The sequence below is a fragment of the Heliconius melpomene genome, chromosome 4 (genome assembly GCF_056956725.1).
Source record: "Heliconius melpomene rosina isolate 202511_hmr_F chromosome 4, ASM5695672v1, whole genome shotgun sequence".
NCBI classification, from domain to species: Eukaryota; Metazoa; Arthropoda; class Insecta; order Lepidoptera; family Nymphalidae; genus Heliconius; species Heliconius melpomene.
In genome coordinates this window covers 9,832,416-9,848,587 of record NC_140392.1, presented here as the reverse complement: position 1 = coordinate 9,848,587, position 16,172 = coordinate 9,832,416, and the positions used below count along the sequence as shown (strand labels likewise).

The 16,172-nt window shown below is 34.1% G+C and overlaps 1 protein-coding gene across 2 annotated transcripts; it reads left to right on the top strand.

The window, feature by feature from the left end:
• Positions 1-6,892: 6,892 nt before the first annotated feature.
• DCAF12 (DDB1 and CUL4 associated factor 12-like protein) lies at positions 6,893-15,995 on the top strand. Of its 2 annotated transcripts, none has more exons than XM_085185054.1 (9): positions 6,893-7,287; positions 8,087-8,240; positions 9,301-9,453; positions 9,849-9,970; positions 10,578-10,677; positions 11,040-11,199; positions 11,446-11,603; positions 12,014-12,170; positions 12,542-15,995. In XM_085185054.1, exons 1-9 carry the CDS (start codon positions 7,190-7,192, stop codon positions 12,790-12,792), a joined length of 1,353 nt encoding a protein of 450 aa, XP_085041180.1. In that variant the 5' UTR covers positions 6,893-7,189; the 3' UTR covers positions 12,793-15,995. The 2 variants fall into 2 exon arrangements, with proteins under 2 accessions (XP_085041180.1, XP_085041179.1); XM_085185053.1 differs by having other exon boundaries at positions 12,011-12,170.
• Positions 15,996-16,172: the final 177 nt, after the last annotated feature.

Here is a 16,172-nt window from a genome sequence, read left to right as displayed (position 1 = left end):
GTGTAGAGTATAAAATGCGGAAGATATTAAAAAGAAAAAATAATAACATTTATGGATGTCTCGAAACTGAAACGAGTCTTGTGTTTAAATCACACTCAAGGGACGGCTTGAATGAAAAATCGTGACAATACAATGTTCAATGGTTATTGAGATATATATTTCTTTTATTTTTTTCTCAAAGATTATAAATAAAACATGAAATAAAAACAAATAGCCCTTTTTTCACACGTTCTTTATGTCTGAATTTAGTGCTTCAATTTAGTTTAGATTTAGTTTATTTTTGAGTGAAAATCGAACCCCCAACAACCGACGCGTTTTCTGTCTGACGCGTAATCATCAATCGCTGAGCCACGCTACGCTACGACGCGACGACCTAAATAAAAGGCAAATAAATTATTATATCCAGATTTAAAATATCGAAGAGCACTCATTAATTCGTCAAGTTACTCTCACAAGTAAACTGACACAAATTGGACCAGTCCCAAAACGTGGAAACAAATTTAAACCACTCAACGGCTGATCAAATATTTATTTTCTCGATAAAATGTGTAAACGTTGCCGTTCAGCACTCCACTCTAAACAAATTAAGTCACAAAAAGTATTTTTTTTCAGTACCCCGCCTAGAACAGGGTAGGCAGTGGGAACCTAGTGTTAAGACATTCATTATTTGTATAATGTCTAAATACCAACAAAAGTTGCTTAGAGGCACAGAATCTGACTACCATACTGCAGAAGCTACTCAGCTACTCAGAAGAATTAATTAGTCAGTCAGTTTCGTTTTGGTCGCCATGGGGACCAGACCTTTAGAAGACGTTCCTTCGAAATTGGATGGAAAGGTCTACCTGACGTCCAGCGTTGATTTATAATTTGTGGTTTGAAGAATGGGAAAAATTTCTAAACAGCATGTACGATCGACGAGAGACAACTGAAGTTAGGTTGTCTGTTATTATAATAGAATACCTACCTATATTACAGAACCTACCCACAATTTAGATAGCTTTTAATTTTAAACAGTGTGTCATATTATATAGCAGGGTAAGCAAAGGAACAGAGTATCAGAAATTTTAATTATTTTTCAGGCTGGCATAAACGCGATAGTTCTTTGCTACATTCACACTCGGGAAAATGAATTATTATTCATATTTTTATTTCTTCAGTAAAGCGCAGCGTTGAGTTCCGCCACAATACGCAATATCTCAAGAATTCGATGGAAAGAGAGAAACGGAGTGTCTTAACACTAATTTCCCTATCAATTAGCCTACCCAGCTATATGCGGGATACAGCGTGAAGCTGAAAAACAAAAAGAAAATTAAATTATGACAGGTCTTAGATCATTCATTTAGAATCTTAACATGAACTTTCAGCATCCATAAGATTATGTAAATGTTCAAAAAAGTATTACCACATAAAATATTCTACTAAAGGGACGAAAATAAGTTCATTTTTACGACTTTTATTGCTAATTCTCGCTGACTGTTTGCACTCGAGTTAACCTACTTTTAAAATAAATGTATTCTATTTACATAGCACAATGGATTATATATGATATGGAGAATATAAAAAAGTAATATTTTTTTAACGACTTGATATAGCTTTACTCGAGTACAAATATATTTTATTAGAAGTAAAATTTTGTGAATTTTATATGCACGCTATATCCCACACTTAGCAGGATAGGCAGGAAGTAGCTGGGAACCTAGTGTCTCGACACTAGGTTCCCAGCTAGTTTGCAGTTGCAGCAGTTTTCCGCCAAATTCCAGAGGCTTGTGTGGCTTGGAGAGTGTTGAGTGGCGAAACTCAACGCCGCGTTTCGCCTCGTTACAAACGTGAGAAAATAAAAATAATTCGTTCTTCAAGTGGGGATGATAAATCAACAGTCAAACACTGTTATACTACAACGATGGCTTTATAATTTAATAAAAATTGTTAATTATATTAATTAAATATTCTTAAAAGAAAATTAAATTTCTTAAAAAGTATATAATATATCCAAATGCCGGCATGTAGGTACACGAAATGGCATAGTCAAAGGTTAAAGTAAAAGAGCACCGATGCAAAAGGTCAGCATATATTGAAATTTGAAACTTTCCATGAACATTTTTAAGGAATAGTTTTTTAAGTATATTCTCAACAGAATATCCATATAAATGTTATTATTTTCAGCTACATGATGTATTCCGCATATAGCAGGGTAGGCTTAGGGAACCTAGTGCTAAAACACTCCGTTCCTCAAGCCAAGACGACCTCTTTATAACTAATACTCGTATATAATAATGTACTTTGCAATGACGTTTTTTGTCCGATCCTGAAAACTGATTTCCTTATAAACAAATCTCAACCCACAACTATCGCTCGTACTGTCAGTACTGTCAGGTACATACTCACTGCAATTAAGCCACTGTTGATTTGTTTTAATAAAGAAAATATTTATGATGCAATCAACATACCTACGAATTAAGTGTTCTATTTTTAGTGAATACACTCGTATAATACAGTAAAAGCCGCATTATATAATATTGTTCATATATTGCGGTGATTGCTGCAGTAAATTGCTTCGCCCATTTACTGCATTTCTTACTTAAAAACTGTCGAATGTGTGACCATTTTATATAAAAGACAGTTCCGTATATGTCAAGGGATTAATTTTGTTTGACTTTTGTTAGAGAACTCTTGCTATCAATCTGAAAACATAGTTTATTGCCAAAAAGCACAGCTTCGAAAGCTAGAACTCAAAACTTTTTTCATATTAATATCATATTTTACTGTCTAGATTCAAAGCCACAATATGTCTATTCAAAACGTAAAAATATTTATGTTGTAAATATAAATATTTCTCCAGAAACTTATATAAACTTATATAGTAGGTGTCTTTCAAGACTGTTTGGTCCTTTTCAGTTTCACATAGCCATCTAAATGTATTAGTTGTGTGTATGTATGGAGTTGTATGTTTGTCTGTCAGTTACCTGGACATCTTAATATTACATTTTTTTACCCATCTATAGTAGTCTCCCATATCCATAGTAGTGAGTGCAGAGGAACCCTAATTTCAAGATAGTCCGCAGCCCACGCACCTTCCCAATCTCGAAATATTCCGTACACACTGGCGGAACTTAACGTCGCACTGTATCTAGTTACCAGTGCGAGGAAAAGGAAATAACTCATTCCCCCCAACGCAAATCGAACTCACAACCGTCAAGTTTACATTACATTACAACTTCTATCATATTTAAAAGCCAGGGAACGCTAAATCAAAAAGTTAATAGCACAAAGCATTTGTTGTTCATTTACAGCCATACATAATGCGCGGTCTTATTATGTCAATTGGGAAGTTTCATGAGACTCGAGCCAAGCGGCGGTCAGGGTCGCGCGGTGGCGTCTAACTAAAGCTAGATTTAATGCTTATACTAGCGGACCCGGACGCGGCTACGCCTGCTTGAAATATAAGAATATAATTTCGATAGAAATATAATTTCAATCTAGATGAAATGCTAAAAGTGACTATTATATTTATTTTCATAAGGATCAATATCAATATGACGCGGTAACGAACGCGGTCGCGTAGCGACGACTGTTGTTGTAAAAACAAAGTAAATCGGACCAGTAGATCCAGAGATCTTAGCGTTCAAACAAACAAACCATCAAACAAACAAACAAACAAACAAACAAACTCTTCCGCTTTATTATATTACTAGTGGACCCGGACGCGGCTACGCCTGCTTGAACTATAAGAATATTTTCGCGTCGGTCATACTCATACTATGCCGCCCGAAGGCTAGGTCATTTCGAATCAGTGACACCTCCTTAATTATTTATTAGAATGTTATAGAGTAAACTATAATTTCAATCTAGATAAAATGCTATAAGTTACTCTTATATTTATTTTCATAAGGATGAATATCAAAATGTCGCGGTAACGGTTGCGTAGCGACGCGACGGTTGTTATTAACATGGCAGAATAAATTGCATGTCAAATAAGAAAGTACTTTAAAATATATTAGTTTATATGTGTAATGTAATGTTATATAGCCTATAGCACTTCTGAAGAATGCAGCTTTCATACAAAACAAAAACAAAGTAAATCGAACCAGTGGATCCAGAGATCTTAGCGTTCAAACAAACAAACAAACAAACTCTTCCGCTTTATTATATTAGTATAGATAGTATAGATAGTATAGATTAGTATATTAGTATAGATAAATTTGAAATATATATGCTATAGTGACGCAGTGTCGATATTTTTAATTATACGTGGTAGTTGTGGGTTCAAATTGATTTGTAAGAAAAGGTGTATGTAGAATTTAATACAAATTTTATTAAATTCCTACAAAATGACAATAATTCATGTACATTTGGAAATTTCAAGAATTTTTTAACTAATAGTGATTCTTTTCTTTCTTTATTTCAGCAGCTTTATTACGCTGTATTCCGCACATGCTAGAGTTGTCAAAGGGAACCTAATGTTGCTTACAGACTCATGGCTACAAGACTCCACCGACGACTTCATTCTGTTTCGAGACATTGTGTAATAAATGACGTTACCAGAGCAGAGGGATGAAAATAATTCATTCCTCGAGTGTTCCACAAGCGTCGTGTTTACACTCTGTGCCGCGGCGCCATGTAGCCTCTACCCGTCTTAATAAAGAATTAAAAGTTAGAATCACATTACTTCATTATCTATCACATTTTCACAAGAACTGCGTTTAATATAAATTACATATTGAAAAACAAGCTAACTTAGATTTTATGAAATGGAAAAGGGAAAAGAAAAAGAATATCAATTTCACGACGAATCCCGCATATAGCGGGTTCGGACCTAAGACGGAGAAGGACCCTAGTATTAAGATACTCCATTCTCCATTTTGCGCTGAATTTATCGAGGCATTGTGTATTAAATGGATATTGATGCCAGAGCGAAAAAATGAATATTGAAAAGAATATTTTGATAGAAATATTTAACCTCCTATAGCAGGGTAGGCGGAGGGAACCAATTAAGACACTCCGTCCCTCACTTTCCTCTGAAGTTTTTCGAGGCATTGCGTGTTGAATAACTCTTGGTGACAGAGCGAAAAAAAAATTTTGAGAATAAGTTAATAGAAATATTTAACCTACATTTAACTAAAAGTAGGTATAAATTCATAATATCTTGCAAATATAAAAGGAAGCTTTGCCTTGGTACAACTATGAAGTAAAGGCTACATTAATAATGCATTTTATCTCAGGTAACCCGGCCACTAACGAGACTAGGGCTCCGGGGAACGGAACGAGTGGCCATTAGGTATTATGGTACTCCAAGACGTCATGCTCACGCAGTTTTACTATTTTCTTTATCATAATTTAAGTAATGTAATGTAAGAAATGTTCAGGCCGTAAGGCTCAGGGTCACAAGCGTGTGATTGTAAACGGAAAGATTGTGAGTTCGATTCCCATTCGGACAAATGAGTTATTGTTTATTAATATTTTCATTTCTTCGCGTTGGTACCAAGGGTTGAGTTGCGTTTCGCCATTGAACAAATATTGCAGCAAAAATACAGTGATAAGTGGGGAACAGAGTGTCTTAATAGCACTAGGTTCTCTCTGCCCACCCTGATATATGAGGGATACAACGTTAAGCCAGTTTAGAAGTGGTTTAATTTTGCAAATTGGTAATAGGTATTTCTTGAATAGTTACTATGTTTGATAGAGACCGACTGAAGTTTCGATGTCTGTCAAAAATCCTTGTACCGGCCATAGTTTTGCTTCGTCCAAAACTCTGCCAAATCTTCGTCCGAAAGTTTTTTTATAGGCATGTTTGCGATAACCTTTACGTAAAAGTTGATTATGCCACACAATATGTAATGTAAAATGGTCGAAATGTGAAGAAAACAGTAGCACGACACACATGTAGAAAAATATTAAAGCTAAATAATTAGTTAAGAGTAACAAAATTTGCTTATAAAACCTCAAGAATAAAAGATTCAAAGCTATCAATGTGATAAACTCAAATATTGGATATAGTTTATACAACATTTAAATAGCACGAACCTCTTACAATAAGAAAATTAAGGTATCTTTTCAATGTTTAATTTAAATATTTTTTATTTATCACAATAAAGTTAGCATAAACAGTAAGTAATGATCCTGTCTGGAATCCAGGAAATCGTATCGTACAACGAGTGGTCATTATGTACGTAAGTAGGTACTCGACTGAATATTTATACAGGTCTTTGCACGTTGAAGGTACTAAATGGTTTCTATTTTTTAATTTCTCTGCTATATACCTTAAGCAAATAATATTATTATCTAAACTGATTGCTAAGGAAGGGTTATGTTTTTCGCTCGTATCTTGTTTACATCGATATAAATAAATATATTCAAATTCTATTCTGTTCAGATTCTATTGTAAATTCATATGAAAACTGGCCAAGTCAGATATTACACATAAATAAAGTCTCCAAGTTGTAAGAAGAATGGACATTTTCAGTTGTTATAAAATATTTTATATTGTTAAAAATAAATTTCAGGAGTGACCATTGAACTTGGCATACATTTACATCTCACTTCTTTTATCGCTGAAAGCATACGTTTTATTACAGAACTTGGCTTTCATTTTACATTTATGTTTTTGACGGGATTATGTTTTTCGCTCGTATCTTGTATGTATGTATACAGCGCTGTAGACAACACGTCTGACAGGAAAAAATAATTATTATTTTTTTGGAAAAATATTTCCAAAACTATTTATTTAAACACCATTAAATAATTTCTTGTTTTAATGCAAATTATAACAAACAATATTATAGATTATATATATAATATTATATAGCTTTAAATATAATATACATATATATATATATAAAATCAAAAGTCATCTGACGTATGGTAACATTTTCTAAGATTTTTTTCTCGTGGTAATCGTTGTCATTGTTGACAGATACGTCCATCGGCATCATATATTATTTTCCTCAATAATTATGTCTTCAATTGTTTCCATTTCATTTTGTAGATTAAAAATTTACATTAATTAATAAACACAATGCGATTTATTTGATAGTTATTGTAAAAGGAGTTACACATAAAGAAGAGTATCATTTTAATAATGAAAGATGTCGCATTATGGATCCATGTACAACAGGACAAAACGAAAGTGTATAGTTGACAATGTGTATTTAGTGATACTTTTATAAGATTTAGTTTTATAAATAGTTTTAAAATGGCGCAGACCGTAAGACGCGCCGTCGAGGGCAAATACCCCTCATGTTATATACCAGGCAGAATAATAGAGAGGAGAGCCAAAGCAAGAGCATTGAGGTAAGTAAAGAAATAATACACCGTTATATCGATCCTGTTTTTAAACGTGTCACATACGCATTTCGGGTATTTCAGGTTTAAGTGCTAAATAATTTCCAATCCACATTAAACTAGTGTTTTCATATCATTTTGTATCAGACAATAAACCATTTTTTATCTATTGAAAGAAAATTAATAAGGTCTTTACACAAACATTGAGTTGCCAATATTCTAATTATTATTTGCACAAAATTAACTTGAGTTAATTCTTTAATGATATTATTATTAAAATTACAAAAATGTTTATCATAATGTCATGTTCTGAATAAATGATGTTATCATGTTAATATGCACAATCATGAAATAAAATTGGTGACTGAACTGAACAAGAACTCATCCCCTGAATTCTTACCCTTATTTTGGCTTAATTTTAATTTATATGAAAGCACCTTTATGGTTTTTACTCTTAGGGTAACCTATTTAAAAAAATATGATAATCTAACTATTCAGTAAAAGAAGCTTTGGCTTTGCATAGTCACATCTCCTCGCTGTATGTTCTCTACTCAATATATCTTAGAGAGTGTTCTGAAGACTGTTGACCCAGAACGTTCAGCCGATTTTTCTTATCGCACAGTATATCACAAAGTTAAATATTATCCTCACCATTCATGTGGCACTGTCCAGTTTTGTAGGAATTTTCATTAAAAGTATTTTCATAAAAATTTATGATTAAACCTTTGTTTTTTATTTTGTTCATCATTAGTTAATATAGTTCCATTTAATAATATGCTTACATATAAATCCCATTTATATGTTTCAGGTTAGAGCAAAGGAAACCAGATAAACCTGAAGATTTTGTATGTTATTCTGATAGTGATAGCGAAGAGGAGACACCCGCACAGCAGCATAAAGTACTGAGCACATCATACAACTTTGTTGACTATGTACGATCTAGGGAAATACAGGCTCCTGAGGTATGTTATTTTTTTGTTGCTTTGTACTTAAATACAGCAGGGTAAGCAAAGGGAACCTGATGTTAAGACTTATACCAAGATAAAGGCTATTGTGGTGCAGTGTCTGATGTAAAAATGGTTTTGAGGTTACTTTCCACTTAAGGGGAATAATTCTATTACCTTGCTTTAGTAATATAAAACAAAGAGCAACATTGAGTACCACTACTCAACAACACACAATGTTTTAAAACTATGTAGCTATACTTGCTATATATGAGGATACAGTGTGAGTGAGTGAGTGACATATTCATAACAAAATATTTTTTTTATGTGCATATGATATAGCAGCAATGACCTTCCCCAATCAACTTTGTTATCACTTAAACAACAGAATAGATAAGATTTATTTGTATTAAATAACATAGTCTCTAGATCCATTGTTTCACTTTTTTAGCTTCACTCTGTATTCCGTACATAGCCAGTGATTAGATAAATAAAACCTTTAGTTAAGACAATTGATTCCCCACTTTCCTCTGAATTTTTCGAGGCATTATGTCTTGAGTTATGGAATTCAATGTCGTAATTTGTGTTGTTTGTTACTAGACTAAGAAAATAAAAATATCAAATAATTCTCACCAATGAAATTTTGATTTCTTGATATATGGTGTTTCGAGCATGACAGTTGAGCATACCCACATAGTCACACTCTTGTGATTTGTGGCACTGCACCACAACGGCAACAACTTAATATACTATAACAAAGAGTTACCATAACACAAATGAAATAAAATTTAAAGTAGTTTAATATTTTAGTTCCCTCTGTCTAGCTATGACTTAAGATATGTCATAAAGAGATATTGTAAGTCATCCTGATGATAAATGAGCGACAAACAGACGGTTAAGTTTTAGTAATAGGATCTTTTTGCCGTTTGGGCAACTTTAACTAGCAAAGAAAACAAAGACATACATAGTGTCAAGAATACAACGCCGCGCTTCGTCTCACCGGAATAGTTTAAAGAAAATTAATGGTGTTGCAATGGCCTAATTTTTAAATGATTAAGTATATTTTTTTACCTTTCAGCCTAGATCAGTGGACCCCTCATACGCGACCCGCCATATGCTTACCCACGACATGTTCCGCGAAACACCGGTCAATTTAGGCAATATGAACAAAGTCTTTTGTTCTCAATGGCTCTCGGACAGACAGATTGTTTTTGGCACTAAATGTAATAAGGTATGTGTGGTTTTTGTGTGTTTGTTGTTTTTGAAGTATTAAATGTGGTGTGGTTATTAATCTAAATATAATTTAGTTATGGCCTAGATAGTTATCGATTATTTGAACACAATCAGATTTTCTGTAAGTATTTAGTGAAGTTATGGATTTGATCCCCAATGGCAATGAGGTCTCTCTGGTAGACACTGAAGGAATATCTATATATTTTATACTTCCCACTTCGCTTGTTTAAGCTAGAAAGTTGAATCTACTAATAAGTGACTGTCTTCCAATCTCGGCCTATTTATGATATTTCCAGTTATAATTTCTTTAGGGACACACAAAACTAGTGTCAAATTTCCTTAGCATTACATCTATCACATTAAAAATAAAAATATTTATATTTTTACTTCCAGTTAATGGTATACGATGTTAGATCGAGATCGTTAGACGCAATACCTACGCTAAGGCCGCGAGCGCCGTGGCCCGGCGTTGAACATCAAACTGGGATACACGCCTTACAAATTAATCCTTCTAGGTAATAAATACCAATATTTATATATGCAATCTTTGATTTTTTTAGTAGAGATGTTGGCTATGTAACATTTCTAAACTGAAAATTTTAAAGAATGATTTTTTTATTTCTTTCAAATTTTAATTTTCTCGCTCTGGTAACAAGGCAAATCGCGGCGTTAAGTTCCAGTACGCAATGCTTCAAAAGTTCGCCGGAAAGTGGTGATTGGTATGTCTTAATGTAAAATGAAATATCTTAAGGCTAGGTTCCCTCTGCCTACCCTGTTATATGTGGGATACGGGCACGTGAAGCTAAAAAAAACGTACAAGTGGCGTATGACATCACTATACTTAAAGTATTTTTTAAATATATTCTTTTATCTCTCAAAGTAGTTTTACAACCAACTAATTCAGGAGAGATTCTCTATTTGAAGTATATAGTTGTTTAATGTTTAAACTCTCATAACTTCTTAATCAGTTGTTCAGTTTTGACACTTAATTATAAGTGGGTAGAGTAGTTCACAATGTCATCATTTGTTATAAAATTATTGCTCTTTTTATATTTCAAAACTTATTTTATGGATTATACAAAACTAAATTGTTAAATGGTGTTTATTAAATTTTGTTCTCAGGACACTATTAGCAACAGGTGCAAGAAATTCGTGTGAATTAGCAATCTATAGCTTACCTACACTTGACCCGTTATGTGTGGGGGAGGCGCATAAAGACTGGGTAATTTAATTTAATTTTAATTTAAGTATTTAATAAATATAATTGGCCAGTAGACTGTAAACGCAACAGGTTATGGAGTTTTTTCCACTTGGGTGAAATAAAATATCAGTACCTTGCTCAGATAGAGGGTCAAAACGCGGTGTTGTGTTCCACTATTTTTCGTAGGGCAGTGTGGAATTTAAAATATCATTTTTTGAATACAATGTTACATACTAAATTATAATTAGTATGGTTTAGCCTGGTAGGCCTGCAATGCATTAGCTTAAATTTACCGTAGCTTTTCGTGCTCCATTCTTTCTGGCCATCGTGCTATAGATAAAACATGAAGCCTGAAAAAATTAAACATACTCTCTGATTTTCAGATCTTAGACATGTGCTGGCTGGACGACGAGTACCTGGTGACGGGTTCGCGGGACTCCAAGCTGGCGCTGTGGAGAGCTCCGGCCTCCGCCCCGTCCGCTCCCCGCCCTGCGGCGCCCCACGCGTACATGGCGCCCGTGGCGCTGCGGGACTGTAAGAACGGTGAGTGGTCTGCAAGAAGTACCTGTAGGTGGCAAAGAACACTTAATTTTTTGGGTTTTTCTTACTTTTGATTACGTTTTTTCCAAATGATTTTCCAATACATAAAAGTTAAAAAAGCCTTGCTTCGCAACAGTCATGAACGCTGCTGACTGATGTACTTAGTTGTTGCAAAGTTGTGTGCGGACGAGAGATCACATGTATGGATGAGGGACCTACATAATTATGTTGCTATTTAATGTGTGCTAGGTCAGAAGGTTCGCGCGCTGACGTTCAACGCGCAGTGGCGTGAAGTAGCGGCGCTGACGCTCAATGGATACATCCACGTGTACAGCGCCGCCTCCTTCCGGCAGACCCACTCGCGGAAACTGCCCTCTTGTCAGGACCTCGTGTGCCTCGCCACGCAGGTACGCCCACACATGCACCCACACTCACATACACTCACCCATGCTTCACTGCGTGTCACATACACAAATTGTTTATGAGCTTCATCTTAAAGCTGAATGTTACTCAAAAAAAATGTTTATTTATTAAAAATTAAAACAAAGGCCAGTCGTGGCACAGGGGCACAAAGTTTGACTGAATAATCGACTGATTGTATGTTTGATCCTGACTCAAGGAAGTAAAATATTTATTTAAATTTATTTTTTCATTTCTTCGCTCTGGTGTCGAGGCAAAGCGCGGCGTTGAGTTCTGCCGTTCAACATGCAATGCTTCTAGATTTCGGCAGAAAATGGGTTCGGCAGAAATTCCCTCTGCCTAACCTTTTGTGTGCGGGATACAGGTGAAGCTGATTTGATTTGATTTTGGACAGCAGGAAAGCGGTATCTATGCCATCGGGTGCAAGTCCTATACGCTGTTGCTGGACTGTCGGACGTTACAATCGGTTAAGAAGATAACCTCGAGGTACAATGGCTGTGGTATCCGCTCAGCCAGCTTTAGAGGCGACATGCTGACTATTGGGACTGGTCTTGGTTAGTATTGATTTTGTTCAGCTTCAGACTTCATCCAGCATTCTATATGCAGGGAAGCAGGGGGAACGTAGTGTTAAGTCACTCTGTTTTTCTCGCAGCACTCAATTTTCGACAATTTTAGATATTGCGTGTAAAGTGTTTGATAGTGGGCAGTGGGTAGATAGATAGATATGATTTTAACGCGACAGCTATGGATTTGATTCTCCACTTCGCCGCGCTCTGCTTCATACCAGAGTGTTGAAAATATTTTATTTTCTCAAGTGTAATGTATAATAATTAGTTATTTCTATTTGACCTCAGGGGTGAAGCCACAGGTAATAATTAGTAAATATCACTCACACTACTATAATCACTATATTTACGTTTTTTAGGCATCCTCATGTTTTACGATCTCCGGGCGGGCAAGTACTTAGAGAGCAACATCCACTCATGCAAGACGGTGACGCTGAAGGTATCCAAGGGCTCGGTGTTCCCGGAGGAGGAGCCGGAGGGCTACAACCAGATGCGCTACGTGCCCGCAATCTACACGCACTGCTACGACGACAGCGGCACGCGCATCTTCACGGCCGGCGGCCCGCTTCCTGCGCCCCTCATCGGAAACTACGCTGGAATATGGCAGTAGGGTGGAACCTGGGAACCTTGTGTTAGGATACTCTGTCCCCGTGTGGGAATCGAACGTATCGTCGTTACACCCTTGCGCCACCGGACCAAAACGACCTCACTACACGTAAAAAATTTTTTTTTCTTCTTTTTGATAGGGATTAGCCTTGTCTGAAACTTTTTTTTTTGGTTTTTTTTTATGGAAAAAGGACAAGGCAAACGAGCGTTCGGGTCACCTGATGGTGATCAACTATAGCGAATATGGCAATAATGGGACAGAAAGATATAAATATTGTATGTATGTATGTGGTCGGATATATGCTGTGTAGTGTTTATGAGATGGAATAACAAAAATAGTAATTTTTTGTTTTTTAATATAATTTTTTTGTATGTACGTGGATAGATTGACGTATGCTATGTAGTCATTGTCAGCAGGATGTATGGTGAGTGGTCTTGATCAAACTTAATAAGAAACTAGTTGTTGATATGAAACATACGTTTTTTTATAAAGTAATGAGATTTTATTTATTTATTTTATTTTTAACTAATTTGTTTTCGGACAGAAAGTGTCACTGGCGTTTTTATTTTCTTTTAGTTTTTGTTATTTGTTCTTATTCATAATTTCATGTATTAAGACGTTTATTTTTGATTGAAATAGCAATTGGTATTGTTTTTATATTAGAGTTTTGTGTGAAATATGATTATATCACAAATCTGACTGTGAAACGACGGTAGTAGGTTCGACTTCCATTCGGAGGAATGATGTATTCTCATTTCCTATCTCTGGTGATAAGACAAAACGCGGAGCTGAGCACAGTGGCTCGTAAACCGGGCGATGCGTGAAGAATAGAGAGACTTAACACTTAGTTCTCTCTGCCTAACCTGCTATATGCGGGATATAGCGGGAAACTTCTTTGTAACCATTAAAAAGAATTTTTCCGCTATATTGAAGTAAATTAGAAAAATATCCATATTATTATGATAGTTATAAAATTTTTGTAAAATAAATATATAATTTAATTGTAAATAATTCATTTTAATATTTTATAGTCTTTTATGGTATCATTGTAAGATGAGCTATATGGTTCTTTAGAATATTCATATATTTTGTAATATGTTGACGCCTTTTTAATTATTTTTTTGTAAATAATAATAATAATAATAATAAAACAAAATACTTGTAACATATTACTTATAACTTATCTTTTTATGAAATACTAGCTTCTTCCAGCCCTAGGCTTAGCCAGTATAGTCTAATTTAAATTACTACGGATTGCGACACACACATTCTTATAAACCGCGCTGAACTTGATCTTGAGATGCCGTTCTCATGCAGACATTATAACTTACAAATATAAACGGCATCTCAAGATCGATCTCAGACTTAAGTTGCGATTTACAAATACGGGCCTTACTGCAGGAGGTAACGCTGACTGCAAGTACATTTACATCGAAACTATTAACGTGATTAATAGCATTCCTTGAGGTGGACTATCCAATACATTTGGATATCCATAAGAATTTTTTTAATTTTACGGGAAGTTCCTGTGATTAGTGTGTCCAACCAAACAATTTTTTCAGCATTATAATTTTCATAAATATTATATTTACTTGCTGAAAAATTTTCAAGATATATTGATTTATGGAAATCAATGGCTCGTTTTGTCTCGTTATCAGAACGAGAAAATGAAAATAAACTCATTTATCCGAATTAAAATCGAACTCACGACCGTCGTGCCCACAGTCTGACCCCGTGCCACTGCGCCTTTACAGGCTCACTAACGATAGAATACTGCAAAAAATAATTTATTTTGATTTAAAAGCGTCGATATATTATTTGATAGTTTTTTTAAATACTATTTTTTTCTTAGTGTTGTATATAACTGCCAATTGTATAACTTTATATTTGGACATAATTTTTTATTGTATAATTTGTAGATGTATGATAATGACGATGTATTTGTAGTATATAAAAAAAATTGTATAATTCATTCGATTTATTGCAACTCGATAAAAAATGTTGTTTTTTATTTCTTTAACAAAGGAAATGGGTTTGACATACCATTTAACAATCCATTTGGAAATTTTAAACATATTTGATAAAGCTCTTTATTTAATTAAATACATTTTCATATATTTTTGGTTCTGAAAATTATTTTGTATCCTCAGATATTAATATGCACTAAGTATAATATTACCGTTTAAAATTTCAATTTTAATTCTTTCTCTTTTTCTCTTGTCTTGTCTTCTTTTTCAATTACACTGAAAAATATCATAAAGTCCGTCGTGGGGCAGGAGCATAAGCGTGTGACTACACGCCGCTTGTGGATTCGATTTCCACTCAGGAGAATGATATTTGATATTATATTTGATGATTTTATATTTTTATCAATATTTTCATTACTTCGCTCTGGGTAACACCACTCAAACATCAATGCCTCCAGAATTCGCCGGAAATTGGGGACCAGAAATTGTCTTAAAGAGAAAGCCGTTTGTTAACACTAGGCTCCCACGTTCCCCCTGTGTCCCACGTCCCACCTACCTGCTATGTGTGGGATATAGCATAAAGCTAAAAATATATAAAAAGAAATAAAAAATATATAAATCAATTTTTACAAAATTAAAATATTTTAATTTATTTAATTTACAAAGCCATATTACCTCATTATAATCAGATTAAACTTTTTTCTTTTTGGCCCAAAATGGCAGAATTTTATTTAGTTTGGGTTAAATAATAAATTTATTTGTTTGTTAATATTTCTATCCCTTTTAATAATTATTAAATGTAGATAGCAAATTTTACTGATTCATTCTCATTTCGCAGTAGTTAGAAATTTTTATGTATATATATTGAACAATTAGATAAATATTTTAATATCTCTAACAAATAAGTCTTCCCTTTTCTTCCTAGACAGTGCTAGTAAAGAATAATGGTGTATATAGTCTGCGAAACGTGGGTCACGGGTTCTATTTTAGAATAAATAGATGATCTATTAATAGAAGGAATTTCACGTTGCACCACGACGCTCGTCGAAAACTTTTAGTTCAAACGTTTTATATGACCGTCGTATCGTATGTAGTTTATTTTTTAAATAATAATTAAATTTAAAGTTTGTCGTAAGTTCATAGATTAGTTGTAAATAATTATTTGATAAGCATTTGGAATTGGGTGCTTAGTGTAATTTCTTATCAACATAAATCTTAAATAAAAAGAACTAAAATATTTATAATATATTTTTTATTTTCCCTGCATTTTGACTAATAATAGAAACAACCTAGCTAAGACACTCCATCGACCACTTTGTTTTGTCAGAACGAGAAAATGCAAATATTTAATTATTATCCCTGCATAATATTTAGTATTCAGTATCAAACCAAGTAGAAAATATATACTATCCAAAA

Excerpts from the sequence above, each read along its gene's own strand:
- DCAF12 (XM_085185053.1), top strand. The coding sequence starts at position 7,190 with ATGGCGCAGACCGTAAGACGCGCCGTCGAGGGCAAATACCCCTCATGT. Across the intron at positions 7,288-8,086 it reads GCCAAAGCAAGAGCATTGAG|GTTAGAGCAAAGGAAACCAG; the intron begins GTAAGTAAAGAA and ends TATATGTTTCAG. Across the intron at positions 11,604-12,010 it reads TCGTGTGCCTCGCCACGCAG|CAGGAAAGCGGTATCTATGC; the intron begins GTACGCCCACAC and ends GATTTTGGACAG.